The sequence below is a fragment of the Engystomops pustulosus genome, unplaced genomic scaffold, assembly GCF_040894005.1.
Source record: "Engystomops pustulosus unplaced genomic scaffold, aEngPut4.maternal MAT_SCAFFOLD_199, whole genome shotgun sequence".
Classification (NCBI taxonomy): domain Eukaryota; kingdom Metazoa; phylum Chordata; class Amphibia; order Anura; family Leptodactylidae; genus Engystomops; species Engystomops pustulosus.
In genome coordinates this window covers 89,120-115,386 of record NW_027285079.1, presented here as the reverse complement: position 1 = coordinate 115,386, position 26,267 = coordinate 89,120, and the positions used below count along the sequence as shown (strand labels likewise).

Genomic DNA, 26,267 nt, shown 5'->3' with positions numbered 1-26,267 from the left:
GTGTATGGGGGTGTAGTCACAGAGGGGTCAGAGCGCCCATGCTGACCCCTGACCACTGCTGGCTATGATAGAAAGGTGTCAGGACACACAGGACATGGCAGCTCGCTGTGTATGGGGGCTGTAGTCACAGAGGGGTCAGAGCACCCATGCTGACCCCTGACCACTGCTGGCTATGATAGAAAGGTGTCAGGACACACAGGACATGGCAGCTCGCTGTGTATGGGGGGTGTAGTCACAGAGGGGTCAGAGCACCCATGCTGACCCCTGACCACTGCTGGCTATGATAGAAAGGTGTCAGGACACAGGACATGGCAGCTCGCTGTGTATGGGGGTGTAGTCACAGAGGGGTCAGAGCACCCATGCTGACCCCTGACCACTGCTGGCTATGATAGAAAGGTGTCAGGACACAGGACATGGCAGCTCGCTGTGTATGGGGGTGTAGTCACAGAGGGGTCAGAGCACCCATGCTGACCCCTGACCACTGCTGGCTATGATAGAAAGGTGTCAGGACACACAGGACATGGCAGCTCGCTGTGTATGAGGGGTGTAGTCACAGAGGGGTCAGAGCGCCCATGCTGACCCCTGACCACTGCTGGCTATGATAGAAAGGTGTCAGGACACACAGGACATGGCAGCTCGCTGTGCATGGGGGTGTAGTCACAGAGGGGTCAGAGCGCCCATGCTGACTCCTGACCACTGCTGGCTATGATAGAAAGGTGTCAGGACACAGGACATGGCAGCTCGCTGTGTATGGGGGGTGTAGTCACAGAGAGGTCAGAGCACCCATGCTGACCCCTGACCACTGCTGGCTATGATAGAAAGGTGTCAGGACACAGGACATGGCAGCTCGCTGTGTATGGGGGGTGTAGTCACAGAGGGGTCAGAGGACCCATGCTGACCACTGCTGGCTATGATAGAAAGGTGTCAGGACACACAGGACATGGCAGCTCGCTGTGTATGGGGGGTGTAGTCACAGAGGGGTCAGAGCGCCCATGCTGACCCCTGACCACTGCTGGCTATGATAGAAAGGTGTCAGGACACAGGACATGGCAGCTCCCTGTGTATGGGGGGTGTAGTCACAGAGGGGTCAGAGCACCCCTGCTGACTCCTGACCACTGCTGGCTGTGATAGAAAGGTGTCAGGACACAGGACATGGCAGCTCGCTGTGTATGGGGGTGTAGTCACAGAGGGGTCAGAGCGCCCATGCTGACCCCTGACCACTGCTGGCTATGATAGAAAGGTGTCAGGACACACAGGACATGGCAGCTCGCTGTGTATGGGGGGTGTAGTCACAGAGGGGTCAGAGCGCCCATGCTGACCCCTGACCACTGCTGGCTATGATAGAAAGGTGTCAGGACACACAGGACATGGCAGCTCGCTGTGTATGGGGGGTGTAGTCACAGAGGGGTCAGAGCGCCCATGCTGACCCCTGACCACTGCTGGCTATGATAGAAAGGTGTCAGGACACACAGGACATGGCAGCTCGCTGTGTATGGGGGGTGTAGTCACAGAGGGGTCAGAGCGCCCATGCTGACCCCTGACCACTGCTGGCTATGATAGAAAGGTGTCAGGACACACAGGACATGGCAGCTCGCTGTGTATGGGGGGTGTAGTCACAGAGGGGTCAGAGCACCCATGCTGACCCCTGACCACTGCTGGCTATGATAGAAAGGTGTCAGGATACACAGGACATGGCAGCTCGCTGTGTATGGGGGGTGTAGTCACAGAGGGGTCAGAGCGCCCATGCTGACCCCTGACCACTGCTGGCTATGATAGAAAGGTGTCAGGACACACAGGACATGGCAGCTTGCTGTGTATGGGGGGTGTAGTCACAGAGGGGTCAGAGCTCCCATGCTGACCCCTGACCACTGCTGGCTATGATAGGTGTCAGGACACACAGGACATGGCAGCTCGCTGTGTATGGGGGGTGTAGTCACAGAGGGGTCAGAGCTCCCATGCTGACCCCTGACCACTGCTGGCTATGATAGAAAGGTGTCAGGACACACAGGACATGGCAGCTCGCTGTGTATGGGGGGTGTAGTCACAGAGGGGTCAGAGCGCCCATGCTGACCCCTGACCACTGCTGGCTATGATAGAAAGGTGTCAGGACACACAGGACATGGCAGCTCGCTGTGTATGGGGGGTGTAGTCACAGAGGGGTCAGAGCTCCCATGCTGACCCCTGACCACTGCTGGCTATGATAGAAAGGTGTCAGGACACACAGGACATGGCAGCTCGCTGTGTATGGGGGATGTAGTCACAGAGAGGTCAGAGCACCCATGCTGACCCCTGACCACTGCTGGCTATGATAGAAAGGTGTCAGGACACACAGGACATGGCAGCTCGCTGTGTATGGGGGGTGTAGTCACAGAGGGGTCAGAGCGCCCATGCTGACCCCTGACCACTGCTGGCTATGATAGAAAGGTGTCAGGACACACAGGACATGGCAGCTCGCTGTGTATGGGGGGTGTAGTCACAGAGGGGTCAGAGCACCCATGCTGACCCCTGACCACTGCTGGCTATGATAGAAAGGTGTCAGGACACACAGGACATGGCAGCTCGCTGTGTATGGGGGTGTAGTCACAGAAGGGTTAGAGCACCCATGCTGACCCCTGACCACTGCTGGCTATGATAGAAAGGTGTCAGGACACACAGGACATGGCAGCTCGCTGTGTATGGGGGGTGTAGTCACAGAGGGGTCAGAGCTCCCATGCTGACCCCTGACCACTGCTGGCTATGATAGAAAGGTGTCAGGACACAGGACATGGCAGCTCGCTGTGTATGGGGGGTGTAGTCACAGAGAGGTCAGAGCACCCATGCTGACCCCTGACCACTGCTTGCTATGATAGAAAGGTGTCAGGACACACAGGACATGGCAGCTCGCTGTGTATGGGGGGTGTAGTCACAGAAGGGTCAGAGCGCCCATACTGACCCCTGACCACTGCTGGCTATGATAGAAAGGTGTCAGGACACAGGACATGGCAGCTCGCTGTGTATGGGGGTGTAATTACAGAGGGGTCAGAGCGCCCATGCTGACCCCTGACCACTGCTGGCTATGATAGAAAGGTGTCAGGACACACAGGACATCGCAGCTCGCTGTGTATGGGGGTGTAGTCACAGAGGGGTCAGAGCACCCATGCTGACCCCTGACCACTGCTGGCTATGATAGAAAGGTGTCAGGACACACAGGACATGGCAGCTCGCTGTGTATGGGGGGTGTAGTCACAGAGGGGTCAGAGCTCCCATGCTGACCCCTGACCACTGCTGGCTATGATAGAAAGGTGTCAGGACACACAGGACATGGCAGCTCGCTGTGTATGGGGGGTGTAGTCACAGAGAGGTCAGAGCGCCCATGCTGACCCCTGACCACTGCTGGCTATGATAGAAAGGTGTCAGGACACACAGGACATGGCAGCTCGCTGTGTATGGGGGGTGTAGTCACAGAGTGGTCAGAGCACCCATGCTGACCCCTGACCACTGCTGGCTATGATAGAAAGGTGTCAGGACACACAGGACATGGCAGCTCGCTGTGTATGGGGGTGTAGTCACAGAGGGGTCAGAGCTCCCATGCTGACCCCTGACCACTGCTGGCTATGATAGAAAGGTGTCAGGACACACAGGACATGGCAGCTCGCTGTGTATGGGGGGTGTAGTCACAGAGGGGTCAGAGCGCCCATGCTGACCCCTGACCACTGCTGGCTATGATAGAAAGGTGTCAGGACACACAGGACATGGCAGCTCGCTGTGTATGGCGAAGTGTAGTCACAGAGGGGTCAGAGCACCCATGCTGACCCCTGACCACTGCTGGCTATGATAGAAAGGTGTCAGGACACAGGACATGGCAGCTCGCTGTGTATGGGGGGTGTAGTCACAGAGAGGTCAGAGCGCCCATGCTGACCCCTGACCACTGCTGGCTATGATAGAAAGGTGTCAGGACACAGGACATGGCAGCTCGCTGTGTATGGGGGGTGTAGTCACAGAGAGGTCAGAGCACCCATGCTGACCCCTGACCACTGCTGGCTATGATAGAAAGGTGTCAGGACACACAGGACATGGCAGCTCGCTGTGTATGGGGGTGTAGTCACAGAGAGGTCAGAGCACCCATGCTGACCCCTGACCACTGCTGGCTATGATAGAAAGGTGTCAGGACACACAGGACATGGCAGCTCGCTGTGTATGGGGGGTGTAGTCACAGAGGGGTCAGAGCGCCCATGCTGACCCCTGACCACTGCTGGCTATGATAGAAAGGTGTCAGGACACACAGGACATGGCAGCTTCCTGTGTATGGGGGGTGTAGTCACAGAGGGGTCAGAGCGCCCATGCTGACCCCTGACCACTGCTGGCTATGATAGAAAGGTGTCAGGGCACACAGGACATGGCAGCTCGCTGTGTATGGGGGGTGTAGTCACAGAGGGGTCAGAGCACCCATGCTGACCCCTGACCACTGCTGGCTATGATAGAAAGGTGTCAGGACACACAGGACATGGCAGCTCGCTGTGTATGGGGGTGTAGTCACAGAGGGGTCAGAGCACCTATGCTTACCCCTGACCACTGCTGGCTATGATAGAAAGGTGTCAGGACACAGAGCACATGGCAGCTCGCTGTGTATGGGGGGTGTAGTCACAGAGGGGTCAGAGCACCCATGCTGACCCCTGACCACTGCTGGCTATGATAGAAAGGTGTCAGGACACACAGGACATGGCAGCTCGCTGTGTATGGGGGATGTAGTCACAGAGGGGTCAGAGCGCCCATGCTGACCCCTGACCACTGCTGGCTATGATAGAAAGGTGTCAGGACACAGGACATGGCAGCTCGCTGTGTATGGGGGGTGTAGTCACAGAGGGGTCAGAGCGCTCATGCTGACCCCTGACCACTGCTGGCTATGATAGAAAGGTGTCAGGACACAGGACATGGCAGCTCGCTGTGTATGGGGGGTGTAGTCACAGAGGGGTCAGAGCGCCCATGCTGACCCCTGACCACTGCTGGCTATGATAGAAAGGTGTCAGGACACAGGACATGGCGGCTCGCTGTGTATGGGGGGTGTAGTCACAGAGAGGTCAGAGCACCCATGCTGACCCCTGACCACTGCTGGCTATGATAGAAAGGTGTCAGGACACAGGACATGGCAGCTCGCTGTGTATGGGGGTGTAGTCACAGAGAGGTCAGAGCGCCCATGCTGACCCCTGACCACTGCTGGCTATGATAGAAAGGTGTCAGGACACACAGGACATGGCAGCTCGCTGTGTATGGGGGGTGTAGTCACAGAGGGGTCAGAGCACCCATGCTGACCCCTGACCACTGCTGGCTATGATAGAAAGGTGTCAGGACACACAGGACATGGCAGCTCCCTGTGTATGGGGTGTAGTCACAGAGGGGTCAGAGCGCCCATGCTGACCCCTGACCACTGCTGGCTATGATAGAAAGGTGTCAGGACACACAGGACATGGCAGCTCTCTGTGTATGGGGGGTGTAGTCACAGAGGGGTCAGAGCGCCCATGCTGACCCCTGACCACTGCTAGCTATGATAGAAAGGTGTCAGGACACAGGACATGGCAGCTCGCTGTGTATGGGGGTGTAGTCACAGAGGGGTCAGAGCACCCATGCTGACCCCTGACCACTGCTGGCTATGATAGAAAGGTGTCAGGACACACAGGACATGGCAGCTCGCTGTTTATGGGGGTGTAGTTACAGAGGGGTCAGAGCTCCCATGCTGACTCCTGACCACTGCTGGCTATGATAGAAAGGTGTCAGGACACACAGGACATGGCAGCTCGCTGTTTATGGGGGTGTAGTTACAGAGGGGTCAGAGCTCCCATGCTGACTCCTGACCACTGCTGGCTATGATAGAAAGGTGTCAGGACATGGCAGCTCGCTGTCTATGGGTGGTGTAGTCACAGAGGGGTCAGAGCACCCATGCTGACTCCTGACCACTGCTGGCTATGATAGAAAGGTGTCAGGACACACAGGACATGGCAGCTCGCTGTGTATGGGGGGTGTAGTCACAGAGGGGTCAGAGCACCCATGCTGACCCCTGACCACTGCTGGCTATGATAGAAAGGTGTCAGGACACAGGACATGGCAGCTCCCTGTGTATGGGGGGTGTAGTCACAGAGGGGTCAGAGCGCCCATGCTGACCCCTGACCACTGCTGGCTATGATAGAAAGGTGTCAGGACACAGGACATGGCAGCTCGCTGTGTATGGGGGGGTGTAGTCACAGAGGGGTCAGAGCGCCCATGCTGACCCCTGACCACTGCTGGCTATGATAGAAAGGTGTCAGGACACACAGGACATGGCAGCTCGCTGTGTATGGGGGGTGTAGTCACAGAGGGGTCAGAGCGCCCATGCTGACCCCTGACCACTGCTGGCTATGATAGAAAGGTGTCAGGACACACAGGACATGGCAGCTCGCTGTGTATGGGGGTGTAGTCACAGAGGGGTCAGAGCGCCCATGCTGACTCCTGACCACTGCTGGCTATGATAGAAAGGTGTCAGGACACACAGGACATGGCAGCTCGCTGTGTATGGGGGTGTAGTCACAGAGGGGTCAGAGCACCCATGCTGACCCCTGACCACTGCTGGCTATGATAGAAAGGTGTCAGGACACACAGGACATGGCAGCTCGCTGTGTATGGGGGGTGTAGTCACAGAGGGGTCAGAGCGCCCATGCTGACCCCTGACCACTGCTGGCTATGATAGAAAGGTGTCAGGACACACAGGACATGGCAGCTCGCTGTGTATGGGGGGGTGTAGTCACAGAGGGGTCAGAGCGCCCATGCTGACCCCTGACCACTGCTGGCTATGATAGAAAGGTGTCAGGACACACAGGACATGGCAGCTCGCTGTGTATGGGGGGTGTAGTCACAGAGGGGTCAGAGCGCCCATGCTGACTCCTGACCACTGCTGGCTATGATAGAAAGGTGTCAGGACACACAGGACATGGCAGCTCGCTGTGTATGGGGGGTGTAGTCACAGAGGGGTCAGAGCACCCATGCTGACCCCTGACCACTGCTGGCTATGATAGAAAGGTGTCAGGACACACAGGACATGGCAGCTCGCTGTGTATGGGGGATGTAGTCACAGAGGGGTCAGAGCACCCATGCTGACCCCTGACCACTGCTGGCTATGATAGAAAGGTGTCAGGACACACAGGACATGGCAGCTCGCTGTGTATGGGGGGTGTAGTCACAGAGGGGTCAGAGCACCCATGCTGACCCCTGACCACTGCTGGCTATGATAGAAAGGTGTCAGGACACACAGGACATGGCAGCTCGCTGTGTATGGGGGTGTAGTCACAGAGGGGTCAGAGCACCCATGCTGACCCCTGACCACTGCTGGCTATGATAGAAAGGTGTCAGCACACAAAGGACATGGCAGCTCGCTGTGTATGGGGGGTGTAGTCACAGAGAGGTCAGAGCTCCCATGCTGACCCCTGACCACTGCTGGCTATGATAGAAAGGTGTCAGGACACACAGGACATGGCAGCTCGCTGTGTATGGGGGTGTAGTCACAGAGGGGTCAGAGCTCCCATGCTGACCCCTGACCACTGCTGGCTATGATAGAAAGGTGTCAGGACACAGGACATGGCAGCTCGCTGTGTATGGGGGGGTGTAGTCACAGAGGTGTCAGAGCGCCCATGCTGACCCCTGACCACTGCTGGCTATGATAGAAAGGTGTCAGGACACACAGGACATGGCAGCTCGCTGTGTATGGGGGGTGTAGTCACAGAGGGGTCAGAGCACCCATGCTGACTCCTGACCACTGCTGGCTATGATAGAAAGGTGTCAGGACACACAGGACATGGCAGCTTGCTGTGTATAGGGGGTGTAGTCACAGAGGGGTCAGAGCGCCCATGCTGACTCCTGACCACTGCTGGCTATGATAGAAAGGTGTCAGGACACACAGGACATGGCAGCTCGCTGTGTATGGGGGGTGTAGTCACAGAGGGGTCAGAGCACCCATGCTGACCCCTGACCACTGCTGGCTATGATAGAAAGGTGTCAGGACACACAGGACATGGCAGCTCACTGTGTATGGGGGGTGTAGTCACAGAGGGGTCAGAGCGCCCATGCTGACCCCTGACCACTGCTGGCTATGATAGAAAGGTGTCAGGACACACAGGACATGGCAGCTCACTGTGTATGGGGGATGTAGTCACAGAGGGGTCAGAGCGCCCATGCTGACCCCTGACCACTGCTGGCTATGATAGAAAGGTGTCAGCACACAAAGGACATGGCAGCTCGCTGTGTATGGGGGATGTAGTCACAGAGAGGTCAGAGCGCCCATGCTGACCCCTGACCACTGCTGGCTATGATAGAAAGGTGTCAGGACACAGGACATGGCAGCTCGCTGTGTATGGGGGATGTAGTCACAGAGAGGTCAGAGCGCCCATGCTGACCCCTGACCACTGCTGGCTATGATAGAAAGGTGTCAGGACACACAGGACATGGCAGCTCGCTGTGTATGGGGGGTGTAGTCACAGAGAGGTCAGAGCACCCATGCTGACCCCTGACCACTGCTGGCTATGATAGAAAGGTGTCAGGACACACAGGACATGGCAGCTCGCTGTGTATGGGGGGTGTAGTCACAGAGGGGTCAGAGCGCCCATGCTGACACCTGACCACTGCTGGCTATGATAGAAAGGTGTCAGGACACAGGACATGGCAGCTCGCTGTGTATGGGGGATGTAGTCACAGAGAGGTCAGAGCGCCCATGCTGACACCTGACCACTGCTGGCTATGATAGAAAGGTGTCAGGACACACAGGACATGGCAGCTCGCTGTGTATGGGGGGTGTAGTCACAGAGAGGTCAGAGCACCCATGCTGACCCCTGACCACTGCTGGCTGTGATAGACAGGTGTCAGGACACAGGACATGGCAGCTCCCTGTGTATGGGGGGTGTAGTCACAGAGGGGTCAGAGCGCCCATGCTGACCCCTGACCACTGCTGGCTATGATAGAAAGGTGTCAGGACACAGGACATGGCAGCTCGCTGTGTATGGGGGGTGTAGTCACAGAGAGGTCAGAGCGCCCATGCTGACCCCTGACCACTGCTGGCTATGATAGAAAGGTGTCAGGACACACAGGACATGGCAGCTCGCTGTGTATGTGGGGTGTAGTCACAGAGGGGTCAGAGCGCCCATGCTGACCCCTGACCACTGCTGGCTATGATAGAAAGGTGTCAGGACACACAGGACATGGCAGCTCGCTGTGTATGGGGGTGTAGTCACAGAGAGGTCAGAGCGCCCATGCTGACCCCTGACCACTGCTGGCTATGATAGAAAGGTGTCAGGACACAGGACATGGCAGCTCGCTGTGTATGGGGGGTGTAGTCACAGAGGGGTCAGAGCGCCCATGCTGACCCCTGACCACTGCTGGCTATGATAGAAAGGTGTCAGGACACACAGGACATGGCAGCTCGCTGTGTATGGGGAGTGTAGTCACAGAGGGGTCAGTGCACCCATGCTGACCCCTGACCACTGCTGGCTATGATAGAAAGGTGTCAGGACACACAGGACATGGCAGCTCGCTGTGTATGGGGAGTGTAGTCACAGAGGGGTCAGTGCACCCATGCTGACCCCTGACCACTGCTGGCTATGATAGAAAGGTGTCAGGACACAGGACATGGCAGCTCGCTGTGTATGGGGGTGCAGTCACAGAGAGGTCAGAGCGCCCATGCTGACCCCTGAACACTGCTGGCTATGATAGAAAGGTGTCAGGACACACAGGACATGGCAGCTCGCTGTGTATGGGGGGATGTAGTCACAGAGGGGTCAGAGTGCCCATGCTGACCCCTGACCACTGCTGGCTATGATAGAAAGGTGTCAGGACACAGGACATGGCAGCTCGCTGTGTATGGGATTGTAGTCACAGAGGGGTCAGAGCGCCCATGCTGACCCCTGACCACTGCTGGCTATGATAGAAAGGTGTCAGGACACACAGGACATGGCAGCTCGCTGTGTATGGGGGGTGTAGTCACAGAGGTGTCAGAGCGCCCATGCTGACCCCTGACCACTGCTGGCTATGATAGAAAGGTGTCAGGACACACAGGACATGGCAGCTCGCTGTGTATGGGGGGTGTAGTCACAGAGGGGTCAGAGCGCCCATGCTGACCCCTGACCACTGCTGGCTATGATAGAAAGGTGTCAGGACACACAGGACATGGCAGCTCGCTGTGTATGGGGGGTGTAGTCACAGAGAGGTCAGAGCACCCATGCTGACCCCTGACCACTGCTGGATATGATAGAAAGGTGTCAGGACACAGGACATGGCAGCTCGCTGTGTATGGGGGTAGTAGTCACAGAGGGGTCAGAGCACCCATGCTGACCCCTGACCACTGCTGGCTATGATAGAAAGGTGTCAGGACACACAGGACATGCCAGCTCGCTGTGTATGGGGGGTGTAGTCACAGAGGGGTCAGAGCACCCATGCTGACCCCTGACCACTGCTGGCTATGATAGAAAGGTGTCAGGACACAGGACATGGCAGCTCGCTGTGTATGGGGGGTGTAGTCACAGAGGGGTCAGAGCGCCCATGCTGACCCCTGACCACTGCTGGCTATGATAGAAAGGTGTCAGGACACACAGGACATGGCAGCTCGCTGTGTATGGGGGGTGTAGTCACAGAGGGGTCAGAGCGCCCATGCTGACCCCTGACCACTGCTGGCTATGATAGAAAGGTGTCAGGACACACAGCACATGGCAGCTCGCTGTGTATGGGGGGTGTAGTCACAGAGGGGTCAGAGCGCCCATGCTGACCCCTGACCACTGCTGGCTATGATAGAAAGGTGTCAGGACACAGGACATGGCAGCTCTCTGTGTATGGGGGGTGTAGTCACAGAGAGGGGTCAGAGCGCCCATGCTGACCCCTGACCACTGCTGGCTATGATAGAAAGGTGTCAGGACACACAGGACATGGCAGCTCGCTGTGTATGGGGGGTGTAGTCACAGAGAGGTCAGAGCACCCATGCTGACCCCTGACCACTGCTGGCTATGATAGAAAGGTGTCAGGACACACAGGACATGGCAGCTCGCTGTGTATGGAGGGTGTAGTCACAGAGAGGTCAGAGCACCCATGCTGACCCCTGACCACTGCTGGCTATGATAGAAAGGTGTCAGGACACACAGGACATGGCAGCTCGCTGTGTATGGGGGTGTAGTCACAGAGGGGTCAGAGCGCCCATGCTGACCCCTGACCACTGCTGGCTATGATAGAAAGGTGTCAGGACACACAGGACATGGCAGCTCGCTGTGTATGGGGGTGTAGTCACAGAGGGGTCAGAGCGCCCATGCTGACCCCTGACCACTGCTGGCTATGATAGAAAGGTGTCAGGACACACAGGACATGGCAGCTCGCTGTGTATGGGGGGTGTAGTCACAGAGGGGTCAGAGCGCCCATGCTGACCCCTGACCACTGCTGGCTATGATAGAAAGGTGTCAGGACACACAGGACATGGCAGCTCGCTGTGTATGGGGGGTGTAGTCACAGAGGGGTCAGAGCGCCCATGCTGACCCCTGACCACTGCTGGCTATGATAGAAAGGTGTCAGGACACACAGGACATGGCAGCTCGCTGTGTATGGGGGGTGTAGTCACAGAGAGGTCAGAGCACCCATGCTGACCCCTGACCACTGCTGGCTATGATAGAAAGGTGTCAGGACACACAGGACATGGCAGCTCGCTGTGTATGGAGGGTGTAGTCACAGAGAGGTCAGAGCACCCATGCTGACCCCTGACCACTGCTGGCTATGATAGAAAGGTGTCAGGACACACAGGACATGGCAGCTCGCTGTGTATGGGGGGTGTAGTCACAGAGAGGTCAGAGCACCCATGCTGACCCCTGACCACTGCTGGCTATGATAGAAAGGTGTCAGCACACAAAGGACATGGCAGCTCGCTGTGTATGGGGGGTGTAGTCACAGAGGGGTCAGAGCACCCATGCTGACCCCTGACCACTGCTGGCTATGATAGAAAGGTGTCAGGACACAGGACATGGCAGCTCGCTGTGTATGGGGGGTGTAGTCACAGAGAGGTCAGAGCGCCCATGCTGACCCCTGACCACTGCTGGCTATGATAGAAAGGTGTCAGGACACAGGACATGGCAGCTCACTGTGTATGGGGGGTGTAGTCACAGAGGGGTCAGAGCGCCCATGCTGACCCCTGACCACTGCTGGCTATGATAGAAAGGTGTCAGGACACACAGGACATGGCAGCTCGCTGTGTATGGGGGTGTAGTCACAGAGAGGTCAGAGCGCCCATGCTGACCCCTGACCACTGCTGGCTATGATAGAAAGGTGTCAGGACACACAGGACATGGCAGGTCGCTGTGTATGGGGGTGTAGTCACAGAGGGGTCAGAGGACCCATGCTGACTCCTGACCACTGCTGGCTATGATAGAAAGGTGTCAGGACACAAAGGACATGGCAGCTCGCTGTGTATGGGGGGTGTAGTCACAGAGGGGTCAGAGCGCCCATGCTGACCCCTGACCACTGCTGGCTATGATAGAAAGGTGTCAGGACACACAGGACATGGCAGCTCGCTGTATATCGGGGGGTGTAGTCACAGTGAGGTCAGAGTGCCCATGCTGACCCCTGACCACTGCTGGCTATGATAGAAAGGTGTCAGGACACACAGGACATGGCAGCTCGCTGTGTATGGGGGGTGTAGTCACAGAGAGGTCAGAGCGCCCATGCTGACCCCTGACCACTGCTGGCTATGATAGAAAGGTGTCAGGACACACAGGACATGGCAGCTCGCTGTGTATGGGGGGTGTAGTCACAGAGAGGTCAGAGCACCCATGCTGACCCCTGACCACTGCTGGCTATGATAGAAAGGTGTCAGGACACACAGGACATGGCAGCTCGCTGTGTATGGGGGGTGTAGTCACAGAGAGGTCAGAGCGCCCATGCTGACCCCTGACCACTGCTGGCTATGATAGAAAGGTGTCAGGACACACAGGACATGGCAGCTCGCTGTGTATTGGGGGTGTAGTCACAGAGAGGTCAGAGCACCCATGCTGACCCCTGACCACTGCTGGCTATGATAGAAAGGTGTCAGGACACAGGACATGGCAGCTCGCTGTGTATGGGGGTGTAGTCACAGAGGGGTCAGAGCGCCCATGCTGACCCCTGACCACAGCTGGCTATGATAGAAAGGTGTCAGGACACAGGACATGGCAGCTCGCTGTGTATGGGGGGTGTAGTCACAGAGGGGTCAGAGCGCCCATGCTGACCCCTGACCACTGCTGGCTATTATAGAAAGGTGTCAGGACACACAGGACATGGCAGCTCGCTGTGTATGGGGGGTGTAGCCACAGAGGGGTCAGAGCACCCATGCTGACCCCTGACCACTGCTGGCTATGATAGAAAGGTGTCAGGACACACAGGACATGGCAGCTCGCTGTGTAGGGGGGGTGTAGTCACAGAGGGGTCAGAGCACCCATGCTGACCCCTGACCACTGCTGGCTATGATAGAAAGGTGTCAGGACACACAGGACATGGCAGCTCGCTGTGTATGGGGGTGTAGTCACAGAGGGGTCAGAGCGCCCATGCTGACCCCTGACCACTGCTGGCTATGATAGAAAGGTGTCAGGACACACAGGACATGGCAGCTCGCTGTGTATGGGAGGTGTAGTCACAGAGAGGTCAGAGCACCCATGCTGACCCCTGACCACTGCTGGCTATGATAGAAAGGTGTCAGGACACACAGGACATGGCAGCTCGCTGTGTATAGGGGGTGTAGTCACAGAGGGGTCAGAGCGCCCATGCTGACCCCTGACCACTGCTGGCTATGATAGAAAGGTGTCAGGACACAGGACATGGCAGCTCGCTGTGTATGGGGGGTGTAGTCACAGAGGGGTCAGAGCGCCCATGCTGACCCCTGACCACTGCTGGCTATGATAGAAAGGTGTCAGGACACACAGGACATGGCAGCTCGCTGTGTATGGGGGGTGTAGTCACAGAGGGGTCAGAGCACCCATGCTGACCCCTGACCACTGCTGGCTATGATAGAAAGGTGTCAGGACACAGGACATGGCAGCTCGCTGTGTATGGGGGGTGTAGTCACAGAGGGGTCAGAGCGCCCATGCTGACCCCTGACCACTGCTGGCTATGATAGAAAGGTGTCAGGGCACACAGGACATGGCAGCTCGCTGTGTATGGGGGTGTAGTCACAGAGGGGTCAGAGCACCCATGCTGACCCCTGACCACTGCTGGCTATGATAGAAAGGTGTCAGGACACACAGGACATGGCAGCTCGCTGTGTATGGGGGGTGTAGTCACAGAGGGGTCAGAGCGCCCATGCTGACCCCTGACCACTGCTGGCTATGATAGAAAGGTGTCAGGACACAGGACATGGCAGCTCGCTGTGTATGGGGGGTGTAGTCACAGAGAGGTCAGAGCACCCATGCTGACCCCTGACCACTGCTGGCTATGATAGAAAGGTGTCAGGACACACAGGACATGGCAGCTCGCTGTGTATGGGGGGTGTAGTCACAGAGAGGTCAGAGCGCCCATGCTGACCCCTGACCACTGCTGGCTATGATAGAAAGGTGTCAGGACACACAGGACATGGCAGCTCGCTGTGTATGGGGGGTGTAGTCACAGAGGGGTCAGAGCGCCCATGCTGACCCCTGACCACTGCTGGCTATGATAGAAAGGTGTCAGGAGACACAGGACATGGCAGCTCACTGTGTATGGGGGGTGTAGTCACAGAGAGGTCAGAGCACCCATGCTGACTCCTGACCACTGCTGGCTATGATAGAAAGGTGTCAGGACACACAGGACATGGCAGCTCGCTGTGTATGGGGGGTGTAGTCACAGAGGGGTCAGAGCGCCCATGCTGACCCCTGACCACTGCTGGCTATGATAGAAAGGTGTCAGGGCACACAGGACATGGCAGCTCGCTGTGTATGGGGGGTGTAGTCACAGAGGGGTCAGAGCTCCCATGCTGACCCCTGACCACTGCTGGCTATGATAGAAAGGTGTCAGGACACACAGGACATGGCAGCTCGCTGTGTATGGGGGGTGTAGTCACAGAGGGGTCAGAGCGCTCATGCTGACCCCTGACCACTGCTGGCTATGATAGAAAGGTGTCAGGACACACAGGACATGGCAGCTTGCTGTGTATGGGGGGTGTAGTCACAGAGAGGTCAGAGCGCCCATGCTGACCCCTGACCACTGCTGGCTATGATAGAAAGGTGTCAGGACACACAGGACATGGCAGCTCGCTGTGTATGGGGGGTGTAGTCACAGAGAGGTCAGAGCGCCCATGCTGACCCCTGACCACTGCTGGCTATGATAGAAAGGTGTCAGGACACACAGGACATGGCAGCTCGCTGTGTATGGGGGGTGTAGTCACAGAGGGGTCAGAGCGCCCATGCTGACCCCTGACCACTGCTGGCTATGATAGAATGGTGTCAGGACACACAGGACATGGCAGCTCGCTGTGTATGGGGGGTGTAGTCACAGAGGGGTCAGAGCGCCCATGCTGACCCCTGACCACTGCTGGCTATGATAGAAAGGTGTCAGGACACACAGGACATGGCAGCTCCCTGTGTATGGGGGGTGTAGTCACAGAGGGGTCAGAGCGCTCATGCTGACCCCTGACCACTGCTGGCTATGATAGAAAGGTGTCAGGACACACAGGACATGGCAGCTCGCTGTGTATGGGGGTGTAGTCACAGAGGGGTCAGAGCGCCCATGCTGACCCCTGACCACTGCTGGCTATGATAGAAAGGTGTCAGGACACACAGGACATGGCAGCTCAATGTGTATGGGGGGTGTAGTCACAGAGGGGTCAGAGCACCCATGCTGACCCCTGACCATTGCTGGCTATGATAGAAAGGTGTCAGGATACACAGGACATGGAGGCTCGCTGTGTATGGGGGGGGTGTAGTCACAGAGGGGTCAGAGCACCCATGCTGACCCCTGACCACTGCTGGCTATGATAGAAAGGTGTCAGGACACAGGACATGGCAGCTCGCTGTGTATGGGGGGTGTAGTCACAGAGGGGTCAGAGCGCCCATGCTGACCCCTGACCACTGCTGGCTATGATAGAAAGGTGTCAGGACACACAGGACATGGCAGCTCGCTGTGTATGGGGGGTGTAGTCACAGAGGGGTCAGAGCGCCCATGCTGACCCCTGACCACTGCTGGCTATGATAGAAAGGTGTCAGGACACACAGGACATGGCAGCTCGCTGTGTATGGGGGGTGTAGTCACAGAGAGGTCAGAGCGCCCATGCTGACCCCTGACCACTGCTGGCTATGATAGAAAGGTGTCAGGACACAGGACATGGCAGCTCGCTGTGTATGGGGGGTGTAGTCACAGAGAGGTCAGAGCACCCATGCTGACCCCTGACCACTGCTGGCTATGATAGAAAGGTGTCAGGACACACAGGACATGGCAGCTCGCTGTGTATGGGGGTGTAGTCACAGAGGGGTCAGAGCGCCCATGCTGACCCCTGACCACTGCTGGCTATGATAGAAAGGTGTCAGGACACACAGGACATGGCAGCTCGCTGTGTATGGGGGGTGTAGTCACAGAGAGGTCAGAGCGCCCATGCTGACCCCTGACCACTGCTGGCTATGATAGAAAGGTGTCAGGACACACAGGACATGGCAGCTCGCTGTGTATGGGAGGTGTAGTCACAGAGGGGTCAGAGCGCCCATGCTGACCCCTGACCACTGCTGGCTATGATAGAAAGGTGTCAGGACACACAGGACATGGCAGCTCGCTGTGTATGGGGGTGTAGTCACAGAGAGGTCAGAGCGCCCATGCTGACACCTGACCACTGCTGGCTATGATAGAAAGGTGTCAGGGCACACAGGACATGGCAGCTCGCTGTGTATGGGGGGTGTAGTCACAGAGAGGTCAGAGCACCCATGCTGACCCCTGACCACTGCTGGCTATGATAGAAAGGTGTCAGGACACAGGACATGGCAGCTCGCTGTGTATGGGGGTGTAGTCACAGAGGGGTCAGAGCACCCATGCTGACCCCTGACCACTGCTGGCTATGATAGAAAGGTGTCAGGACACACAGGACATGGCAGCTCGCTGTGTATGGGGGGTGTAGTCACAGAGAGGTCAGAGCACCCATGCTGACCCCTGACCACTGCTGGCTATGATAGAAAGGTGTCAGGACACAGGACATGGCAGCTCGCTGTGTATGGGAGGGTGTAGTCACAGAGGGGTCAGAGCACCCATGCTGACCCCTGACCACTGCTGGCTATGATAGAAAGGTGTCAGGACACACAGCACATGGCAGCTCGCTGTGTATGGGGGTGTAGTCACAGAGGGGTCAGAGCACCCATGCTGACCCCTGACCACTGCTGGCTATGATAGAAAGGTGTCAGGACACACAGGACATGGCAGCTCGCTGTGTATGGGGGGTGTAGTCACAGAGGGGTCAGAGCACCCATGCTGACCCCTGACCACTGCTGGCTATGATAGAAAGGTGTCAGGACACAGGACATGGCAGCTCGCTGTGTATGGGGGGTGTAGTCACAGAGGGGTCAGAGCGCCCATGCTGACCCCTGACCACTGCTGGCTATGATAGAAAGGTGTCAGGACACACAGGACATGGCAGCTCGCTGTGTATGGGGGGTGTAGTCACAGAGGGTTCAGAGCACCCATGCTGACCCCTGACCACTGCTGGCTATGATAGAAAGGTGTCAGGACACAGGACATGGCAGCTCACTGTGTATGGGGGGTGTAGTCACAGAGAGGTCAGAGTGCCCATGCTGACCCCTGACCACTGCTGGCTATGATAGAAAGTTGTCAGGACACAGGACATGGCAGCTCGCTGTGTATGGGGGGTGTAGTCACAGAGGGGTCAGAGCGCCCATGCTGACCCCTGACCACTGCTGGCTATGATAGAAAGGTGTCAGGACACAGGACATGGCAGCTCGCTGTGTATGGGGGTGTAGTCACAGAGAGGTCAGAGCGCCCATGCTGACTCCTGACCACTGCTGGCTATGATAGAATGGTGTCAGGACACAGGACATGGCAGCTCGCTGTGTATGGGGGGTGTAGTCACAGAGGGGTCAGAGCGCCCATGCTGACGCCTGACCACTGCTGGCTATGATAGAAAGGTGTCAGGACACAGGACATGGCAGCTCGCTGTGTATGGGGGGTGTAGTCACAGAGGGGTCAGAGCACCCATGCTGACCCCTGACCACTGCTGGCTATGATAGAAAGGTGTCAGGACACACAGGACATGGCAGCTCGCTGTGTATGGGGGGTGTAGTCACAGAGGGGTCAGAGCGCCCATGCTGACCCCTGACCACTGCTGGCTATGATAGAAAGGTGTCAGGACACACAGGACATGGCAGCTCGCTGTGTATGGGGGTGTAGTCACAGAGAGGTCAGAGCACCCATGCTGACCCCTGACCACTGCTGGCTATGATAGAAAGGTGTCAGGACACACAGGACATGGCAGCTCGCTGTGTATGGGGGTGTAGTCACAGAGGGGTCAGAGCGCCCATGCTGACCCCTGACCACTGCTGGCTATGATAGAAAGGTGTCAGGACACACAGGACATGGCAGCTCGCTGTGTATGGGGGGTGTAGTCACAGAGGGGTCAGAGCGCCCATGCTGACCCCTGACCACTGCTGGCTATGATAGAAAGGTGTCAGGACACACAGGACATGGCAGCTCTCTGTGTATGGGGGGTGTAGTCACAGAGGGGTCAGAGCGCCCATGCTGACCCCTGACCACTGCTGGCTATGATAGAAAGGTGTCAGGACACACAGGACATGGCAGCTCACTGTGTATGGGGGGTGTAGTCACAGAGTGGTCAGAGCACCCATGCTGACCCCTGACCACTGCTGGCTATGATAGAAAGGTGTCAGGACACACAGGACATGGCAGCTCGCTGTGTATGGGGGGTGTAGTCACAGAGGGGTCAGAGCGCCCATGCTGACCCCTGACCACTGCTGGCTATGATAGAAAGGTGTCAGGACACACAGGACATGGCAGCTCCCTGTGTATGGGGGGTGTAGTCACAGAGGGGTCAGAGCACCCATGCTGACCCCTGACCACTGCTGGCTATGATAGAAAGGTGTCAGGACACACAGGACATGGCAGCTCGCTGTGTATGGGGGGGTGTAGTCACAGAGGGGTCAGAGCGTCCATGCTGACCCCTGACCATTGCTGCCTATGATAGAAAGGTGTCAGGACACACAGGACATGGCAGCTCCCTGTGTATGGGGGGTGTAGTCACAGAGGGGTCAGAGCGCCCATGCTGACCCCTGACCACTGCTGGCTATGATAGAAAGGTGTCAGGACACACAGGACATGGAAGCTCGCTGTGTATGGGGGTGTAGTCACAGAGGGGTCAGAGCGCCCATGCTGACCCCTGACCACTGCTGGCTATGATAGAAAGGTGTCAGGACACACAGGACATGGCAGCTCGCTGTGTATGGGGGGTGTAGTCACAGAGGGGTCAGAGCGCCCATGCTGACCCCTGACCACTGCTGGCTATGATAGAAAGGTGTCAGGACACACAGGACATGGCAGCTCGCTGTGTATGGGGGGTGTAGTCACAGAGGGGTCAGAGCGCCCATGCTGACCCCTGACCACTGCTGGCTATGATAGAAAGGTGTCAGGACACACAGGACATGGCAGCTCGCTGTGTATGGGGGTGTAGTCACAGAGGGGTCAGAGCACCCATGCTGACCCCTGACCACTGCTGGCTATGATAGAAAGGTGTCAGGACACAGGACATGGCAGCTCGCTGTGTATGGGGGGTGTAGTCACAGAGGGGTCAGAGCACCCATGCTGACCCCTGACCAATGCTGGCTATGATAGAAAGGTGTCAGGACACAGGACATGGCAGCTCGCTGTGTATGGGGGGTGTAGTCACAGAGGGGTCAGAGCACCCATGCTGACCCCTGACCACTGCTGGCTATGATAGAAAGGTGTCAGGACACACAGGACATGGCAGCTCGCTGTGTATGGGGAGAGGTGTAGTCACAGAGAGGTCAGAGCGCTCATGCTGACCCCTGACCACTGCTGGCTATGATAGAAAGGTGTCAGGACACACAGGACATGGAAGCTCGCTGTGTATGGGGGTGTAGTCACAGAGGGGTCAGAGCGCCCATGCTGACCCCTGACCACTGCTGGCTATGATAGAAAGGTGTCAGGACACACAGGACATGGAAGCTCGCTGTGTATGGGGGTGTAGTCACAGAGGGGTCAGAGCGCCCATGCTGACCCCTGACCACTGCTGGCTATGATAGAAAGGTGTCAGGACACACAGGACATGGAAGCTCGCTGTGTATGGGGGTGTAGTCACAGAGGGGTCAGAGCGCCCATGCTGACCCCTGACCACTGCTTGCTATGATAGAAAGGTGTCAGGACACACAGGACATGGCAGCTCGCTGTGTATGGGGGGTGTAGTCACAGAGGGGTCAGAGCACCCATGCTGACCCCTGACCACTGCTGGCTATGATAGAAAGGTGTCAGGACACAGGACATGGCAGCTCGCTGTGTATGGGGGGTGTAGTCACAGAGGGGTCAGAGCACCCATGCTGACCCCTGACCACTGCTGGCTATGATAGAAAGGTGTCAGGACACACAGGACATGGCAGCTCGCTGTGTATGGGGGGTGTAGTCACAGAGGGGTCAGAGCGCCCATGCTGACCCCTGACCACTGCTGGCTATGATAGAAAGGTGTCAGGACACACAGGACATGGCAGCTCGCTGTGTATGGGGGGTGTAGTCACAGAGGGGTCAGAGCACCCATGCTGACCCCTGACCACTGCTGGCTATGATAGAAAGGTGTCAGGACACACAGGACATGGCAGCTCGCTGTGTATGGGGGTGTAGTCACAGAGAGGTCAGAGCCCCCATGCTGACCCCTGACCACTGCTGGCTATGATAGAAAGGTGTCAGGACACAGGACATGGCGGCTCGCTGTGTATGGGGGTGTAGTCACAGAGAGGTCAGAGCACCCATGCTGACCCCTGACCACTGCTGGCTATGATAGAAAGGTGTCAGGACACACAGGACATGGCAGCTCGCTGTGTATGGGGGATGTAGTCACAGAGGGGTCAGAGCCCCCATGCTGACCCCTGACCACTGCTGGCTATGATAGAAAGGTGTCAGGACACACAGGACATGGCAGCTCGCTGTGTATGGGGGTGTAGTCACAGAGGGGTCAGAGCGCCCATGCTGACCCCTAACCACTGCTGGCTATGATAGAAAGGTGTCAGGACACAGGACATGGCAGCTCGCTGTGTATGGGGAGTGTAGTCACAGAGAGGTCAGAGCACCCATGCTGACCCCTGACCACTGCTGGCTATGATAGAAAGGTGTCAGGACACACAGGACATGGCAGCTCGCTGTGTACGGGGGGTGTAGTCACAGAGGAGTCAGAGCACCCATGCTGACCCCTGACCACTGCTGGCTATGATAGAAAGGTGTCAGGACACACAGGACATGGCAGCTCGCTGTGTATGGGGGGTGTAGTCACAGAGGGGTCAGAGCGCCCATGCTGACCCCTGATCACTGCTGGCTATGATAGAAAGGTGTCAGGACACACAGGACATGGCAGCTCGCTGTGTATGGGGGTGTAGTCACAGAGGGGTCAGAGCGCCCATGCTGACCCCTAACCACTGCTGGCTATGATAGAAAGGTGTCAGGACACAGGACATGGCAGCTCGCTGTGTATGGGGAGTGTAGTCACAGAGAGGTCAGAGCACCCATGCTGACCCCTGACCACTGCTGGCTATGATAGAAAGGTGTCAGGACACACAGGACATGGCAGCTCGCTGTGTACGGGGGGTGTAGTCACAGAGGAGTCAGAGCACCCATGCTGACCCCTGACCACTGCTGGCTATGATAGAAAGGTGTCAGGACACACAGGACATGGCAGCTCGCTGTGTATGGGGGGTGTAGTCACAGAGGGGTCAGAGCGCCCATGCTGACCCCTGATCACTGCTGGCTATGATAGAAAGGTGTCAGGACACACAGGACATGGCAGCTCGCTGTGTATGGGGAGTGTAGTCACAGAGAGGTCAGAGCACCCATGCTGACCCCTGGCCACTGCTGGCTATGATAGAAAGGTGTCAGGACACACAGGACATGGCAGCTCGCTGTGTATGGGGGTGTAGTCACAGAGGGGTCAGAGCGCCCATGCTGACCCCTGACCACTGCTGGCTATGATAGAAAGGTGTTAGGACACACAGGACATGGCAGCTCGCTGTGTATGGGGGGTGTAGTCACAGAGGGGTCAGAGCACCCATGCTGACCCCTGACCACTGCTGGCTATGATAGAAAGGTGTCAGGACACACAGGACATGGCAGCTCTCTGTGTATGGGGGTGTAGTCACAGAGGGGTCAGAGCGCCCATGCTGACCCCTGACCACTGCTGGCTATGATAGAAAGGTGTCAGGACACACAGGACATGGCAGCTCGCTGTGTATGGGGGGTGTAGTCACAGAGGGGTCAGAGCGCCCATGCTGACCCCTGACCACTGCTGGCTATGATAGAAAGGTGTCAGGACACACAGGACATGGCAGCTCTCTGTGTATGGGGGTGTAGTCACAGAGGGATCAGAGCGCCCATGCTGATCGTGCGCTGTCTCTGTCTCGCTCCCGGATGTCTTGTGTCTGGTGTTTCCCACACTCTGGGTCCGGGATGTTGTGGGGTCACTGGGGGGCGGGAGGTTCTCATACCCTGGGGGTCAGGATGTGACGTCAGCACAGGGTGTCTCCTATATACAGGGAGTGCAGGGGCTTAGTAGAGCGTTATACGAGGGTCGCCATCCTGTATGTAGCAGAGCTGTGTGTGTAGCTGAGCCCGTGATGCATGGAGCCGAGGCCGGGATTCCCTCTCACACTCCTCCTCTTCTCTTCTCAGGACACAGAGGTTTATAAGGCGACAACCAAGGACGACATCACTAAGTGGCAGAACGCGCTGCGCGCTCACGGCTCCACCGATTGGCTGATTGTAGTAGTGGAGAGCGAAGCCAAGAAGAAGAACAAAACCAACATCCTCCCTCGCACGTCCATCGCCGACAAGATCCGCAGCGACTTCTGCAACAAACAGAGCGACAGGTACCGGACTGCTGCCAGTGTTATGTATTATACCTGGAGAGATGTGTAATCAGAGCTCACACTGCTGTGCTCTGTGCTCTCTGCAGCCAGTGTTATGTATTGTCCCTGGAGAGATGTGTAATCAGACCTCACACTGCTGTGCTCTGTGCTCTCTGCAGCCAGTGTTATGTATTGTCCCTGGAGAGATGTGTAATCAGACCTCACACTGCTGTGCTCTGTGCTCTCTGCAGTCAGTATTATGTATTGCCCCTGGAGAGATGTGTAATCAGACCTCACACTGCTGTGCTCTGTGCTCTCTGCAGCCAGTGTTATGTATTATACCTGGAGAGATGTGTAATCAGAGCTCACACTGCTGTGCTCTGTGCTCTCTGCAGCCAGTGTTATGTATTATACCTGGAGAGATGTGTAATCAGACCTCACACTGCTGTGCTCTGTGCTCTCTGCAGCCAGTGTTATGTATTATACCTGGAGAGATGTGTAATCAGACCTCACACTGCTATGCTCTGTGCTCTCTGCAGCCAGTGTTATGTATTATACCTGGAGAGATGTGTAATCAGACCTCACACTGCTGTGCTCTGTGCTCTCTGCAGTCAGTGTTATGTATTATACCTGGAGAGATGTGTAATCAGAGCTCACACTGCTGTGCTCTGTGCTCTCTGCAGCCAGTGTTATGTATTATACCTGGAGAGATGTGTAATCAGACCTCACACTGCTGTGCTCTGTGCTCTCTGCAGCCAGTGTTATGTATTATACCTGGAGAGATGTGTAATCAGACCTCACACTGCTGTGCTCTGTGCTCTCTGCAGCCAGTGTTATGTACTGTCCCTGGAGAGATGTGTAATCAGACCTCACACTGCTGTGCTCTGTGCTCTCTGCAGCCAGTGTTATGTATTGTCCCTGGAGAGATGTGTAATCAGACCTCACACTGCTGTGCTCTGTGCTCTCTGCTGCCAGTGTTATGTATTATACCTGGAGAGATGTGTAATCAGACCTCACACTGCTGTGCTCTGTGCTCTCTGCAGCCAGTGTTATGTATGGTCCCTGGAGAGATGTGTAATCAGACCTCACACTGCTGTGCTCTGTGCTCTCTGCAGCCAGTGTTATGTATTATACCTGGAGAGATGTGTAATCAGACCTCACACTGCTGTGCTCTGTGCTCTCTGCAGCCAGTGTTATGTATTGTCCCTGGAGAGATGTGTAATCAGACCTCACACTGCTGTGCTCTGTGCTCTCTGCAGCCAGTGTTATGTACTGTCCCTGGAGAGATGTGTAATCAGACCTCACACTGCTGTGCTCTGTGCTCTCTGCAGCCAGTGTTATGTACTGTCCCAGGAGAGATGTGTAATCAGACCTCACACTGCTGTGCTCTGTGCTCTCTGCAGCCAGTGTTATGTATTGTCCCTGGAGAGATGTGTAATCAGACCTCACACTGCTGTGCTCTGTGCTCTCTGCAGCCAGTGTTATGTACTGTCCCTGGAGAGATGTGTAATCAGACCTCACACTGCTGTGCTCTGTGCTCTCTGCAGCCAGTGTTATGTATTGTCCCTGGAGAGATGTGTAATCAGACCTCACACTGCTGTGCTCTGTGCTCTGTGCAGCCAGTGTTATGTATTGTCCCTGGAGAGATGTGTAATCAGACCTCACACTGCTGTGCTCTGTGCTCTCTGCAGCCAGTGTTATGTATTGTCCCTGGAGAGATGTGTAATCAGACCTCACACTGCTGTGCTCTGTGCTCTCTGCAGCCAGTGTTATGTACTGTCCCTGGAGAGATGTGTAATCAGACCTCACACTGCTGTGCTCTGTGCTCTCTGCAGCCAGTGTTATGTATTGTCCCTGGAGAGATGTGTAATCAGACCTCACACTGCTGTGCTCTGTGCTCTCTGCTGCCAGTGTTATGTATTATACCTGGAGAGATGTGTAATCAGACCTCACACTGCTGTGCTCTGTGCTCTCTGCAGCCAGTGTTATGTATTGTGCCTGGAGAGATGTGTAATCAGACCTCACACTGCTGTGCTCTGTGCTCTCTGCAGCCAGTGTTATGTATTGTCCCTGGAGAGATGTGTAATCAGACCTAACACTTCTGTGCTCTGTGCTCTCTGCAGTCAGTGTTATGTATTATACCTGGAGAGATGCGTAATCAGACCTCACACTGCTGTGCTCCGTGCTCTCTGCAGCCAGTGTTATGTACTGTCCCTGGAGAGATGTGTAATCAGACCTCACACTGCTGTGCTCTGTGCTCTCTGCAGCCAGTGTTTTGTACTGTCCCTGGAGAGATGTGTAATCAGACCTCACACTGCTGTGCTCTGTGCTCTCTGCAGCCAGTGTTATGTATTGTCCCTGGAGAGATGTGTAATCAGACCTCACACTGCTGTGCTCTGTGCTCTCTGCAGCCAGTGTTATGTACTGTCCCTGGAGAGATGTGTAATCAGACCTCACACTGCTGTGCTCTGTGCTCTCTGCAGCCAGTGTTATGTACTGTCCCTGGAGAGATGTGTAATCAGACCTCACACTGCTGTGCTCTGTGCTCTCTGCAGCCAGTGTTATGTATTGTCCCTGGAGAGATGTGTAATCAGACCTCACACTGCTGTGCTCTGTGCTCTCTGCAGCCAGTGTTATGTATTATCCCTGGAGAGATGTGTAATCAGACCTCACACTGCTGTGCTCTGTGCTCTCTGCAGCCAGTGTTATGTACTGTCCCTGGAGAGATGTGTAATCAGACCTCACACTGCTGTGCTCCGTGCTCTCTGCAGCCAGTGCTATGTATTGTCCCTGGAGAGATGTGTAATCAGACCTCACACTGCTGTGCTCTGTGCAGTCTGCAGCCAGTGTTATGTACTGTCCCTGGAGAGATGTGTAATCAGACCTCACACTGCTGTGCTCTGTGCAGTCTGCAGCCAGTGTTATGTACTGTCCCTGGAGAGATGTGTAATCAGACCTCACACTGCTGTGCTCTGTGCTCTCTGCAGCCAGTGTTATGTATTGTGCCTGGAGAGATGTGTAATCAGACCTCACACTGCTGTGCTCTGTGCTCTCTGCAGCCAGTGTTATGTACTGTCCCTGGAGAGATGTGTAATCACACCTCACACTGCTGTGCTCTGTGCTCTCTGCAGCCAGTGTTATGTATTGTCCCTGGAGAGATGTGTAATCAGACCTCACACTGCTGTGCTCTGTGCTCTCTGCAGCCAGTGTTATGTATTGTCCCTGGAGAGATGT

The 26,267-nt window shown here is 56.3% G+C and overlaps 1 protein-coding gene across 1 annotated transcript in view; it reads left to right on the top strand.

The window, feature by feature from the left end:
- The window catches only part of LOC140108921 (trafficking protein particle complex subunit 10-like), a 70,262-nt gene that overhangs the window by 10,441 nt on the left and 33,554 nt on the right, over positions 1 to 26,267 (top strand). Inside the window, 1 exon segment of the mRNA XM_072132006.1 lies at positions 22,858 to 23,054. Within this exon segment, the coding sequence (XP_071988107.1) occupies positions 22,858 to 23,054 (197 nt within the window).